This window comes from Xiphias gladius, chromosome 5 (genome assembly GCF_016859285.1).
Source record: "Xiphias gladius isolate SHS-SW01 ecotype Sanya breed wild chromosome 5, ASM1685928v1, whole genome shotgun sequence".
In the NCBI taxonomy this organism is placed as follows: domain Eukaryota; kingdom Metazoa; phylum Chordata; class Actinopteri; order Istiophoriformes; family Xiphiidae; genus Xiphias; species Xiphias gladius.
In genome coordinates this window covers 23,088,072-23,102,585 of record NC_053404.1, presented here as the reverse complement: position 1 = coordinate 23,102,585, position 14,514 = coordinate 23,088,072, and the positions used below count along the sequence as shown (strand labels likewise).

The 14,514-nt window shown below is 47.1% G+C and overlaps 1 protein-coding gene across 1 annotated transcript in view; it reads left to right on the top strand.

Moving 5' to 3' along the window:
- Positions 1 to 14,514, top strand: part of LOC120789866 (histone-lysine N-methyltransferase 2C-like) — a 78,830-nt gene that overhangs the window by 41,839 nt on the left and 22,477 nt on the right. The window contains 15 exon segments of the mRNA XM_040126956.1: positions 1,449 to 1,583; positions 4,669 to 5,169; positions 5,172 to 5,283; positions 5,377 to 6,275; positions 6,411 to 6,692; positions 6,812 to 7,191; positions 7,268 to 7,458; positions 7,845 to 8,291; positions 9,154 to 9,554; positions 9,688 to 9,799; positions 9,939 to 10,373; positions 10,544 to 10,658; positions 11,919 to 11,997; positions 12,266 to 12,329; positions 13,161 to 13,393. Coding sequence (XP_039982890.1) covers positions 1,449 to 1,583; positions 4,669 to 5,169; positions 5,172 to 5,283; positions 5,377 to 6,275; positions 6,411 to 6,692; positions 6,812 to 7,191; positions 7,268 to 7,458; positions 7,845 to 8,291; positions 9,154 to 9,554; positions 9,688 to 9,799; positions 9,939 to 10,373; positions 10,544 to 10,658; positions 11,919 to 11,997; positions 12,266 to 12,329; positions 13,161 to 13,393 — 4,386 coding nt within the window.

The window sequence follows — 14,514 nt, the reverse complement described above, 5'->3', positions numbered from 1 at the left end:
TTTGAGTCATTTTTCTCTGTATTGCTGTGTGTCTGTGTCCATTTGCCATTTGTAATACTAATATATTTATGTTGAAATCAGCCTATTATTCTACAGTGTAATATATTTAAATATGTGATTATAAGGTACCTTAACAGAAGCATTTTTAGTCAATTTTACCAGAGTCAGAAGCTGACATGGGAGTTTTTGTTTTACCTGTTAGGATGAGTTAACCTGTTGCTTTCTCCATCATGACTGGATTTATCTGCTGCAAGGCAAATTTATTTGAACAGAACTTTGACAGAGTCAATGCAAAGTTCTTCACATGAGGTGAACGAATAAACTGGACCAGCATTTAAAAAGGTAAATAAATGGAATTAAAATAGAATAACAAGAGATTCAAGATTCAGATAAAACATTATACAAATGGACAGAGAGAGAGAGACCAGTAATACAGTTGCAGTTTATGTTTTCTTCTTACCTGAGATGTGGCTGTGATACTGTACAGATGTAAAGCCCCTTGAGACAAGTTTGTGGGTTGTTATATTGGGCGGTATAAATAAAACTGACTTGACAGTATTAAGTTGCCCCAAATTCAATAAAGAGAATAAAAGCACAGAAGAGAAATGAATCAGTCAAAAGCACAGGAGCAGAGCAGGGTTTTCCATTTAGATTTTGAATAAAGTAGCAATACCACAGTGTAAAAACACTGTTACAAGTACTAATTATTCAGAGTGGCCCATTTCAGAATGATGTATATGATGAATGATGTTATATTACTGCGTTACGATTATTGATGCAGTAATGTGTTCATCACTTTAAAGGTGGAGCTAATTTCAATGAGTTTATATGCTGCTGGCTAGTTTAATTTATGGTAATATATCGAAGTTTATTAGTTGATTTTTAATTGGTTGAATTATTAATCTGAATCTGTAAAGAAACTAAAGATATCAAATAAATGTAGAGGAGTCAAAGTATTAAGCAGCATGAATGGAATTAGTACCAGTACCTCAAAAATGTATTTAAGGTACAATTTAAGTACCTAAATGTACTCAGTCACCTTCCACCTCTCTGAGTGCAGTTTCTGATTCAGCTCTTCACTCAGCTTCGACCAAACGTGTGGTCGCAGTGTGTAGCCGGTGATGTGGACCGCTGACATCCTGTCAAATGTGGTCTTCTACGGTTTATTCAACATGTTTTCACCTGCAGTTCTGTCACTGCGGCAGGATGGTGTTGGTTTCCTGCTCTGAGTAGTAACCATGGTACCCATCGGGCTGCATGTCAGGGGGCTGCAGACACAGATGAAAGATGGAGGAGCGGGTGATGGGGGCCAGGTGACTTTTACAGGGGGCATGAGAGGAGCTGTTGTCATTGTGTCACTGAAGATGATGTGTGATGAGTGTGATATGCATGTCTGCTGAGCCTCACTCACTCCAACTAATGTTTCTGATGTAATTGTCATTGAAAAGGGAGAGGTAAATGACAGATGGGGAGCCGGTAAGAAGAGGCAGGAAAATCTCCCCCAAAGCAAAGCCCTAAAATCACCAACAGATAAAGATTGTCCCTACCAGGCATCTGTAGCAGGAGGTGGCAAAGAGGCTCTGGTAAGATCTCAAGGCGAACCTGTTCGAGGCAGGCTTCCTGGATCCGTGACCCTCGGAAATCCTCTTCCAGTCCCGGGTCAGTGATTAGCTGGTCCACACACGCTTTAGTTTTCACTCTGATCACCTGGAGGTCTACGGCTTGTTTACAGCCTGTTTACAGCTGGGTAACAAACATTATGTAAAAATGTTTTTGTACAGTTAAGCTGCATCTCACTGCATGCTTTGCCATATTGATCAATTAATCGATACACTCACACTGATCAGGTTTGATTTGACCCAAGACCGGCGACAAAGACCAACCTAGAAATAAATTATACACATTTTACAGTCAGTTTTAAATGTCATTTCTTACTGTTTGAGTCTGATTTCAGCAGAGCAGCCATCTGACCACATGAGTTTGTACTGCTGCAGCGTATCGTCTGAATCGCCAAGTTTAACATGATGACAAACCTCTGACCTGGTTTAAAGAATCAGACCTGAATATCCTTGAAGCAACCAGAGTCTCAACCACAGCAAGTCATTAAAATCTGCATTTTTGCCAATGAGGAAATTAACCATCAACAATATTTATAACTTTTAATCAACAGATATTGAGCAAAAATCAAATATCAGTCAGAACCATCATTATTCTCTGGTGACAGTTTCTCCAGTGAGTCGGGTTTTCAGTTTTCCTCTTATTTTCTGTCACAGCAAACTGAATCTCTTTGGGTTTTAAACTGTTGATCAGACAAAACAAGACATTTGAAGATGTCGCCTTGGAAACGGAGATGGACAATCCAGTTGAAAAAGTAACTGGTAATGAACATTAATGAGAAGGAATACGTCATGCATAAGATATCATTTTAGTATCAGTTACTCGTTGTAGGCTGCACAAAAGGAGCTAGACTCTTGTTGTTAAGAAATGAGAAAGGAGCTTCAAAATCATTGTCATGTTCATTAAACGACAGCAAAACAAAAATTCTCAAACTGGCAGTTGAGCGTTTTAAAAGTCTCAGGTGTGAGTTTGAATGTGTTTAATCCCAAACTCGTCATCTCACTGCCTAACTGATGGTTGGATGGCAGCTCTGCTGCGAACAGCCGCTCCCAGAATCAGAACCATTTTAGATCAGAATCAAAACCTTACTGACCTCCAGGACGGAAACACTGAAAACTACAAGTGTTCAAGTCAGACCGAGCTGACGCAGACTCAGACCAAAGGGGATTTCAGACACATGGACCAGGATCGGTCACAGTCATCAACTCTGGGCCAAAGAACGGTTTATATTTGAAAAGGGTTTGATCTGACTGCTTGAAATTAACAAATCACTGATGAAAGCAAACGTAACTAATCATTCCAGTCTGAGAGGAGTTGAAGGGGAGTTGACCCAGAGTAGGTGTCCGTGGCCTCAGTCTGTCTCAGAACTGACTGATTTTATTCTGAAGGGAAACTGCCTCGCTCTGAAGGTTGGTCTGCTGCCGTCCTTCAACGTCCACCTCGCACTGATCTGAGAGCAGCTCTCAGAGTATTCCGGTAAACAAGGTCCTGGTCTCGGTGTTAGCTGGTTACGTCCTGCCAGTTACAGTAGTTGTAGAAGTAGGCTGTGATTTTGTGTTGTTTTCTGTGTTTCCTCTTTGAGCTGTGGTGGAGGGATAGTAACAGGAAGAGGACATTTTGCAGTTAAAAGACACTTTGGAAGATGTCCAGTTAATTTGTCCAAGTCAGACTGCTGAAGCCTCATATTAACTTCAGATAAACTTCATAACATCAACAGGACTTTATCCTCCATCACTCACACTGGAATCACACTGAGAAGGGATCTCTTCAGGGCCAGTGTGAACAGGAGGAACGCTTAAAGTGACAAAAACTGTTTCAATGTACCTATAGGCCAGTGAATGTTGTTTTAAGACAAACTTAGAAAAATGTGAACCTGTATTTTAATTCGGCTGCCAACTCAGTTTGTAGCTCTACAGCATCTCTGAGCTCATGTTACCAAGCATAAAAGTGATCCCGATTAACTCCACACAGTGAGATTTGTAGATTTTAAATCTGGGAAAAATAGAACTGTATCAGATCATTATTCTGTGCCAACAGATATCTTGAGTTGAGGTATTAGAATCTTTCAGGAAGGAAAAAGTTAGATCTCTGTGCTGTTGAAATCTTTTTTTTATCATCTTGCCAGCCCAGTTCCTACTGCCCAAGAGGCTACCGTCTTTATTACAGCCACAGTATGATCAAACAACATCCTGAGGATTTAACTGTTATTACAGTTTTACCAGTAATGGAGCTAAACAGGTCAACTGTGTCCTGAGGGAGGTGCTGGAGGAAAGAACATGAACCATTAAAATCTAAAGGACATTTCATGTCGGTCAGGACAGTCCACATATTTCTCTCTGAACCAAAGTGTAGGAACAACCATCATCAGTGTCCACAGTTAAAGACAAAAAAATAGAATCTGATAGAAGCAGGTGATCTACTGAAATCTGAGACCATGCGACACAAAGTCCAGGATGGCTCCCAGTCTGAGAGCAGGACCACGATCTGGAGCGTTTTCTCCTTCAGTGTGAGGTCTGTCTACTGGAGGATGACAGCAGCTCCGCCTTCACTGTGAGCAGGTGTCACTGCAGGTCTGAGGAACCAGGTGAGAGACAGACAGGAAAGAGCAGTCAGTAGGGAGGACTAATGATCAGCTCAAACAGATCCCAACTACCATCCCAGAACCAGATCCGCAGGAGGACTGAAGCCGTTCTGTCTGCAGCTCCGTACACACAGTCTGAGTTACTATCCCACACATTGAGTCTGACATGTTTAATCCTCCTCTATCATTAATGATGGAAGTGTTTCAGTCATGTGGTTTCTGCTGCCCCCCCTGCACACTGTAAACTCCATCATCACTGATTCTCCACATTGACTGAGAGAGCGAGAGAGAGAGAGAGAGAGAGAGGGAAAGCGAGCATTACTAGCTGCCATGTCATCATGTTTAAACTCCACCTGTAGAGACCAATTATCACACTGACATGTGTGACTGTCTGTTTTTGTCCTCCTGTGCTCCTCTTTTTCCTCCTCTCTCTCTCTCTCTCTGTCTGTGTGTGTTTGTGTTTCTCTCAGCAAATGCGCCAGAAGAGTAAGCAGCTGGCCAAGATCGAGGCCACGCAGAAGCTGGAGCAGGTGAAGAACGAGCAGCTGCAGCAGCAGCGGCAGCAGCAGCTGCTGGCCAGCCAGCGCCTGGCCGGACGACTGTCCCCTGAAACCGGCAGCCGCAGCCCGATGAACCCCACCCAGCAGCCGGCCGCCGGGGGCAACGCCTCCCCCCTCCATCCCCCAGCATCCAGGGAGGGTCAGTGCAGGCAGCACCTCCTCCTGCAGGGGGGCCAGAGTTCAGGACTGGCCGACGACGTCTTCCTCAGACCGCAAGCTCCTCCTCCTTCCGGCTTCTCCTCGCTTCCTCACTCTCCTCACCCCCCCTCCCCTCTCCAACAGCCCCCATCCTCCCCACAGATGTTCTCCCCGCCCTCCTCTCGCCCCTCCTCGCCATGGGATCCTTACAGTAAGGTAGCAGGGACTCCTCGCCCCACCTCCTCACAGCCTGGCGGTCCCCCAGCCCCCAGCTGCAGCGTCGCAACTCCCTCAGCGCCTCCCCGGCTCATGATGCTTTCAGTTCCCCTGCACCATCCCCTGACTCTAAAACCTCCGACGTGTCCAGGGCCCTTGGACCCCAACCAGGTAACTTCCAGTGTCTGTTTTTTTTTGTTTTGTTTTGTTTTGCTTTATTTTTTTTACTCCTAGTGACGTTTCCTCCTTGTTTTCTCCTCCCAGGACTGCAGCAGAGCAGAGCAGGTATGATGAGCCCCTCCTCTGGCTCAGCCCCCGACCACACAGCCAGACACGTTGGTGTCCGAGCAGCTGAGACCTACCAGAGGGCTCCTCATAACAGCAGTAACCTCCGTGTAGCAGTGTCTGAATCTTATGGTAGGGCTGGTGAACTGGTCCAGGGTGGGGTGTTTAAAGCCCCCATGCCGCCCCAGCAACAGCTTCAGCAGGAGGTGTTTGGAAGCACAGGAGGAGGAGGAAGGAGGGACCCGTCCAGACCCACAGACCTGGGCTTTGCCCTCCCCCAGTCGCAGGACCCTCCCTTTCCCTCCAGTCCGCTATCAGGGCTAGGGTCCCCACACCGCAGCCCCTATGCCCAGACGCCCGGCACCCCCAGACCTGACTACAGCCAGCAGATCAGTGATCCCTTCACCCAGCAGTCGCCTTTGACCTCCCGGCCCTCTCCTGACCCCTACACCAACCCTCAGACCCCCGGTACACCACGCCCGCACTCTGACCCTACGTACCTCACCACCCCACCTGCACTGCGGCTGGACCAGTATAACCAGCAGTCTGCCAACCGTCGGCCGTCCCCTTCCCACGCAACCCTCGACCCCTACGCCTCCAACCCAGGAACACCCCGCCCTTCTGTCACCGAGCGCTTCCCTCGCTCGCCAGGGAGTCAGCGGGGCACCGACCCCTACGCCCAGCCCGTCGGTACACCGAGACCCTCGCCGGACCCCTACGCCCAGCAACCTTCCACACCGCGGCCCCAGAAGGGCCCCGAGCCCTACATCCAGGCCCCAATGGAGAGCTTCACTCCTCAGCCAGCAGGACCTGGGTCATCCCCTCTGGCTTCAGGACTGTCTGGAGAGACGGCGCCCTTCACCCCAGCACATCACCAGGTAACAGAAAACAGTGTTCACACAGCATTAACTGTCCCATATTTCATGAACAGTGTGTGTCTGCCATAGCATAGTGAGGGTCGCTCACAAGAGTAAATGGAATTATTTTTTTTATTTATGTTTTTCTCTCTTCAGTTGCAGCAGTCTCCAGGAAGGCAACAACAGCAGGACTCATTTCCCAGAACCCCCAGCAGCCAGACCACAAAGCACCCCGGGATGTCAGAGGAGGGCGGTTTCTCTGGTTTGGCCAGTCAGACTCCGGGTCACGACCCCTTCGAGCAGGGTCACATGACACCAGGCCTTTCGCAAATGGACAAGACAGCAGCCAATGAAATGGCAGCGCTTGGGGTGGCCTCTTTAGATGGGCCAATGAGCATGCTGCCTCAGCCTGGTGACTCTGAGGAGAAGCTGAGACAGGTAGGACAGGTGGTCCCACCTCTTTTGTATTTTCGGATTCAGAGAGGTTCATTTCTCAGCTGATTGTTCTGTGTATTCAGTTCTGTGTTCTACTGTGTTCTCTATCTGTTCCGTTGCAGCGTCAGCGGCTGCGGCAGCTCATCCTGAGGCAGCAGCAGCAGAAGAGTGCATTACGGCAGGAAAAGGGTCTCCAAGAACCAGCTTCTGGAACAGGTGTACCCCCTGCTGCTCCACCAGGCCCTGCCTCTAGTTCAGGGACACCCCGTCACTGGTCCCAGGAGGACTCCTCTACCTCCAGCGCTCCTCCAGCAGACCTGTTTGGACGTCCCCCACCTCCCTATCCTGGAACAGTGAGACCTGTTGGGCCAGCGGTAGCTCCGGCTCCGAGGTTCCCTGGAGGTTTCCCAGGGGAGCAACAGAGAGGCTTCATCACCAGCGAGGCTTCCTTCCCCAGGCAGAGCCTCCCCAGAGAGCTGGGTGTCAGAGGACCAGTCCTGAGGTGAGAGGAGTAACACAACCGGGTCCTACCTAATCTGATGATGTGGTCTGTTGAACTTATATCTCCCATCCTCCAGGTTCGGTGTTCCCCCAGGAGCTCCAGCGGGCCTGCAGGACTCCTTCTTGCGTCCTCCCCAGGGTTCGTTGCCTGGAGCTGGGCTTAGTGCGGTGGAGAGGGTACCTGTCCAGATGAGGGGGCCAATGCCCGGGGAGTTGAGCAGCATCCGACCCCTCACTGCTCCCAACGCTCACCCACACATGATGCCAGGTTGGGAAAGCACCATTGATTAGTTGATTGATTTATTGATCAGGAAATGAATAAGTCTGCAGAAATCAGACAGGTGTCTCAGCAGGAAGGCTAAAACTCTGGGGTCTAACAGTTCAAAGGAGCAGAAATAACGTGGTCTTTCAACGACGTGTAATAGTTAACGTCTTATAGGCATTTATATATATGGTTAGTTCTTTCCGGTATTTCACACATTGATCATATCGTAGTCTTAAAGTAAAGCACAGTCTCTCCACACAACTTATTTCATTAACAGTTACAGGCCAGTTCTACTTCTACTTCAGATATTTACATTATCTCCTGAGAGCTCCTGCCGATGAGAAAAGCCACTCTTTAACTACATTTGATTCTTTTCTCTACCCCCTCAGGTGTCCCCCAGCCATTCCTCCCACGCTCCCTCCCCATCCAGCAGCATAGCATCATGGGACAGCCCTACATCGAGCTTCGACACCGGGCCCCCGAGAATCGCCTGAGGCTGCCCTTTCCCCTAGCCGCTCTCCCAGACCCCGAGGCCTCGCTGCTGCACCCCAGAGACCCGCAGCTGTCGCCGGTCAGGCCCGGTCAGGGGGCAAGGATGGGTGAGACGCCTCTGGGCCAGCAGATGGTGATGGTGGGAGGCGTGGAGCAGCTGAACCAACAGGACCAGCAGCACCTCGGTCACACAGTGGCTCTGACTCAGAGCGGCGAGTCAACTCTCCCAGGGGCTGATGGGATAGAGGAGCACCTGGAGGGGGAGGACTCGGCTGTGAAGGATCTGGAGGATGTGGAGGTGAAAGATCTGGTTGACCTCAACCTGAACCTCGACCCCGAAGACGGTACGAATACACAAGTCACATCTTGGTACTCAGATCTTCAGAAGAATAAGCTTCAGTTTCAGACCAAAAGGGTGAGGTTTAGACTCACCCTGATGTTTGATCTAGCGCCATCCTCAGGACAAACTTAACATGTCGGCTGGCTTGAAGAACAGATAAATTATCAGGAGGTTGTTTGCACGTGTCAGCATTTCAGCATCTCTCTGAGTTAATGTCTAATTTTGGCGACGTTTTTGAACAAAGTTTTGTGACTTTGTTCAAGGTATCTGCAGATGCTTAAAGTCAAAGTTTCTTGAATTTGATTTGCAAAATTTAAGGCCATAAAGTATCTTAAAAAGACTTATTTTTCAGATGAAAGGTCCTATACTTTGAGATGATGAAATCACGCCAACCCACAGGATTTTATCTTGTGTAGGTAAATATAAAGTCAGTCAGGAGATACATCACTATCAGCATTGATAATGTATCTCTATCAATGCACATCAACAGTGATATTGATCAGTGTCTCCATATGCCCTAACGTGCGTTCGTTTATCCTGGTTGAGGGTATTCTTTGTTTAGGCCTTGAAAAGCTAGTAAAAAGCATGAAATGTGATTTGAAAACCTATGCAGGTTCCCTGTGGTTAAAACGACATAAAATTTAGGTCGCAGTGTGAAACCAGTCTCAGATCTGTAACGTCTGTCTTCATCCGTTTGGACAGCTGCAGTTAATCTTTCGTTCTACTTTTGATCCTACAAGTTGAATCTGTATTTGCTCGTCAATTTAAAAAAAAAATTGCTCCTCCGACTGTTTATCAGAAAAATGGGAAAGTCCAAGAACTGTCCTTCATCTGGTCTGACTCTTGTGGATCTATCTCTGCTTCAGGTAAAGAGGACCTGGATCTGGGGCCTAACGACCTCCACCTTGACGACTTTCTGCTATCGGGGAAGTTTGACCTGATCGCCTATGCTGACCCCGAGCTCAACCTGGAGGACAAGAAAGACATGTTCAACGAGGAGCTGGACCTGGAGCCAGTGGAGGAAAAGGACGGGGAGAGGAGGGACGGAGCGTGTGGGTCCAGAAAAACTGATAGCCACACCCACCTGGTGGGCCAGGTTAAACAGGAAGTGAAGGACGGTGTCAAGACGGAAGCCAGGGACGCAGCCCAGCACGTTACAACACAACCTGGGGTCGTCGCCACCAGCAAACCCACCGGACCCCTAGGAGCTCCAGGGATCAAGGCAGCAGGCTCCAACCAGACCGGTTCCTCTGCCCTCCTCACCAAGGTGGGACCATCTCTCATTTAGTTACTAGTACTAACCAATATCAGAATGAACAAATCATCAATAACTTGATAAACGAAGAAGAAATAATAAATAACTTCCTCACATCTTTACCTCTCTCTCTCTCTCCCTCCAGGAGAAAGTGGAGGACTCCGGTTCTGGTTCAGGGGCCTTGCCAGCTCTCCAGACCCAGGAACAGGCTCCATCATCAGGCCTGGCTCCCAGGGTTCACCCCCCCATGGCTGCAGGTAAACGGACCCCACAAAACTTATATTTCTACTTGATTGATTTTTTTTTTATTGATAAATTATTGATCTGTTTTTCTTGAGCTGATGAGCAGCTGAGGTTCAACCAGGAATTCTTCTCCTGTCTCCTTCTCGTCTCCAGGTCAACAGTCTGTCTTCCAGCAGCAGCAGAGACCCTTTGGACCCTCCCCTTCCCCCTCGGCTCTCCTCACCCCCCAACCTCAGGGTCTTCCGGTGTCTCCTCACCCCAGTCTGACTCCTCAGGGCCCCACTGCCCCGCCTCACCCACTGTCCCTTGAATCCTCCCAACCACACCTCCTCCTCAGCCCCCAGACCCAGCCTCCACATCCAGGAACGTCCACCCAGACCCAGGGCCAGGCTGTCTTCCCCCAGAACCAGGGGCAGAACCAGAACCAGAACCAGAACCAGAACAAACCCAGACCTCTGCTCCTTGAGGAGCAGCCACTCCTCCTGCAGGACCTCCTGGACCAGGAGCGTCAGGAGCAGCAGCAGCAGAAACAGATGCAGTCCCTGATCAGACAGAGGTCCACCTCAGACACTCTGTTTCCCAACATGGGTAAGACCTGGACCCCGACAGACCTTAATCCTGACTGTTGTTGACATTTTTGTTGGTTTTTCTACTTTTCAAATTTCTTTTATGATTGTCTTTTTGTGATATTTTATGCTTTTATTTTGAGGCACCGTTTTTCACTGTGTGTGTGCGTGTGTGCGTGTGTGTGTGTCCAGCAGACTTTGACTCCATCTCGGACCCCATCATGAAGGCTAAGATGGTGGCTCTCAAGGGCATCAACAAGGTGATGACTCAGGGCAACCTGGGACTGAACCCCATGGTCATCAACAGGTACGACCCTCTGACCTCCAACGGCTTGGATGGAGCAGACGATCGATTATTTTGTTGTGTTGTGGAGAGTTTTGTTAAAGTAAGAGATGAGAGGAGACTGGGTTAGTGGAGGAGGAGGTGAACAACTTTACTTGACCTCTATTTGATTGTGGTTACTCACTAGTATGAACATGTACATAAATAAAAGTAAAACCCTCACTGTTTTTGTTAACCCATGTCTGCAGCACCCCCTAGTGTGTGGTTGCCGGCATCTACAGTTTGTTCACATGTGAAACAAGTTGACGTTATTCAAAACTAAGCTGGATATCGTACAAATGCAGGGTTCCAAATTATTAACATCTTAATAAGCTACAGATATGTGAAATTAGAGCTTTGTAGGTGCTGCTGCTGTTTTATAATTAATAACCCCCCCTTTCTACTTTTATTACAGCTAAGTGAACCATATGTACCTCAAAGGCCATTTAAAGACATTTAAAATGTTTTGGAACATTTTCTTTCACCTATAAAATATCATTTATTATAGCAACAACAAAAAAACTCACTCTGAATGTATTCAATTAAATATTAAATTTAACTTATTTTTATCCAGAAAATATTCAGTGTCTTAGATTGCCATGCAGATATAGATTAAGTACTTTATGCATATAGATTTAATGGTCTTCTTCAATTTAAGCCAATAACCATGGTTTTGTGAAGTTTACATGAAGTTTTTTAAGCATTAAAAAGAAGGCTACATAGCAGTAACCATTTCACTTCTGTGTGAACATGGACGAGGACTTTTAAACTTTTGATAATGAAGAACAAGGGAAGGCACGTTTTAGACATGACAACATCTGTCCCACTGTTGCCTTTTTAATGTTTTACATCCCCATCCTTCCCAGGTTATCAGAAGCTCCGGGTAACGGGTTGTCAGGTTTTTAGAACGAAAGTCTTTTTGGTTACTGTCCCTCCGCTCCAGCTTGGCATGAAAACACTGTCTGGGTAAATAATTTGTAACTTTGGAAGCTACACAGGTGATTTGTCGAACTCAGCGGAAGCCTCAAATCAACCTCAGATAAACTTTGGAGTATACCTGTACACGGCAGGAGGACTGTGGCTTTTGTCCCCCATCACTTCCACTGAAAGCTCATTATGAGGCATGAACAGGAGGAAAACCCTGGAGACGGGAATGTTAATTTAAGGACAGGACAAAGTGACACACACTGACAGACTTACTGTCAACTCTACTTTGAACAGTTTCTGCGTGTGTGTTTGTTTCAGTGTCAGGTTCCAGCAGGCTCCAGCTCCAGGAGCCCCAGGTCCAGAGGGGACTCCTCAGCCTCCACACCTGGTTGGACAGGTATGTAGAACCACACCAACATTTGTAATAATGAGAATAATGAACTTTGTTTCTGCAGCGTTCAGAGACACAGTGAAATGTTCTCTTTAATATGAGAGTTGATAAAATGTTTGGGTGGAGCAGAGTCAGTACAGGCTGTTAAGTGTCAGTGTTTGTTCAGGACCTTAAAGAGTCCACTTCATCTTGTCTGTAATGTTTCCTTCCTCTCTGGAAAACTAATATGTCTCCTGTATCTGCTGAGGTTTGAAGTGTCTTCTCTTCCTGTCAGGACGGGAAGTTGAACCCTCAGTTGGTGCGACCCAGCCCCCCCAGCTTCAGCCCGGGCTTTGTCAGTGAGTATCTGAAATCTATCGGAAATGATCAGTTATCAAAGCTGTGAAGGCTGACGAACATATTCACTCACTCTCCTACTTTTTTCACAAACTGTCTTATTTTCTTGGTTTTCTCTCCTTCCTGTCGTTTCTGTAAAAATCTTCCACTCACAGTTAAATTAGTTGAGTGATGTGATTGTAGAAATATGTCAGGTTTTTTTTCTTTGCGTTTCCAAGCAGAACATGCTTACAAAAAGTTAACTGGTCATCTATGAAATAAAATCCTATAGTAACATGGTAAATACAGAGATTTATAAATACGCGGTGATGTACAAAACAATAAGGGACGAAAGAAATGAGCTAAAACAGTTAATAAAAAATACAGAATATGGTGTGGGAGGTTGTTGGTCCTGAGTGGCAGGAAAAAATGTGAAAAATGGCCCCAGTGTTTTTTAAAACTGGAAGATGACCCTCTTTGTGTTGGTCAGGTTTTCCATCATAAAATGTTTCCTCCTTCACTGCAAAGTCTCAGTATTTGTGACCTGGAAGCTTTAAGTGTTAATGTCATACTGGGCCTTGTTTGGTTTCAGGCTAGTAATGATGTCACAACTCCTGCAGGTAGGTCCAGGTATCAAACTGAGATTTAAGGTGAACTGAGAGAAACTGACATCCTTCAGCAGAGGAAGGTGTAAACAAACTCTGCACAGACATCGTTCTGACCACTGAAGTCAGCGACAACAAACGCCGGTTGTTCCCTGGAGACTTTAAAATACAGCATGATACAGCGATCGAGTTTTTCCACGTCGCCCACATCTAAACCAGATAAAATGAGAGCTGTCATGTTTTCTGCAGATGAGACTCAGCGGCGTCAGTATGAGGAGTGGTTGGGGGAGACGCAGCAGCTCCTGCAGATGCAGCAGCGCCTCCTGGAGGACCAGATCGCCACCCACCGCAAGACCAAGAAAGCTCTGTCGGCCAAACAGAGAACGGCCAAGAAGGCCGGCCGAGCTTTCGCCGAGGAGGACGCCACCCAGCTCCGCTACATCACCGAGCAGCAGGGGGCGGTCCAGAAACAGCTGGAGCAGGTACACGAAACACAAGTGGGGCCTCGGTTATAGCCCTCGTATTCGTACAAAACTGGCCATAAAACATGCGCACACAACTTCCCACGGAAAAATTGGGATTCATAACAGCGAACTCCATCGGAGAGTGTTGGACCTGTACAGAAACTCGGAGCCAGGCACATGGACATTTTTGGAGAAATTGGCGACGCAGACGGTGAAATAGTAAATAAATTCCAGATTTTAAAATGAGCCTTCTCAAACATTTAACACTCACATCAGGCGTTTATTATATATCAACTTTATGATAAATCTTCAGGCCAGTGGTGTTAGATGTGTTAATTATTCCATATACAACTCTCCTTTTAAAAAGATGCAGCCCAACTTACATCTGAAACAGTCACGTCCGTGGTTTATTACTGAACTATTGAGTGACAGGAGCTGGCTGTTGTGTGAACCAACTACAGTGTAGCTCACTGTAGTTTTCATCAAACAAACAGGAGGAAACAGTGACTTTGTTGGGGACTATTTTCAGTGGCGGAGTAATCCACATTTGGTGCTGTGGTGAGTATTTGCCGTAACAGCACGGTGTGTGTGGGACTGAGTCAAAATCACTGAGGTGTTTTAATAGTGTTTGGACAACAGAGGAGCTCTGTGGCTCAGAGGAATAAGATATTTCAGGCTTTGATACACACACTCCTTGTTAGTACGAGAGAGTCGGTGCTTGACTGTGCACATGAAACAGCGTTTCCCGTACAGAGGTTCTACTTGGGCAGCCTGAACCGCCCAGGTAGATAAAATCCCTTAGTTTTACCTAAGGGTTTAAAGAGGTAGACCTTTCATTAAATCGCCTTATATCCCCCTTTTCAAACCAACTCCTTTTTGGCCCGTCACCTGTCTGTGCTGTATTTGCTGCAGTAAGTGAGTGGGGACTAGAGGCTTCTCTGTGTTCAACTTCCTAGTGTTCAGCCAGTGCCTACCTATAGTCTGTAGATGTTTCCTAAACAGCTCTAAAATGCACGAGTCTCTGCGCGCACATCGGTCACACGCTGCGCCACCCAACACCACAAGTAAACTCCGCGAAACACAGAGAACATGAGCAGAGTTATAGTTTAAAGCTCCATCAGTCAGACCCTGAACATCAG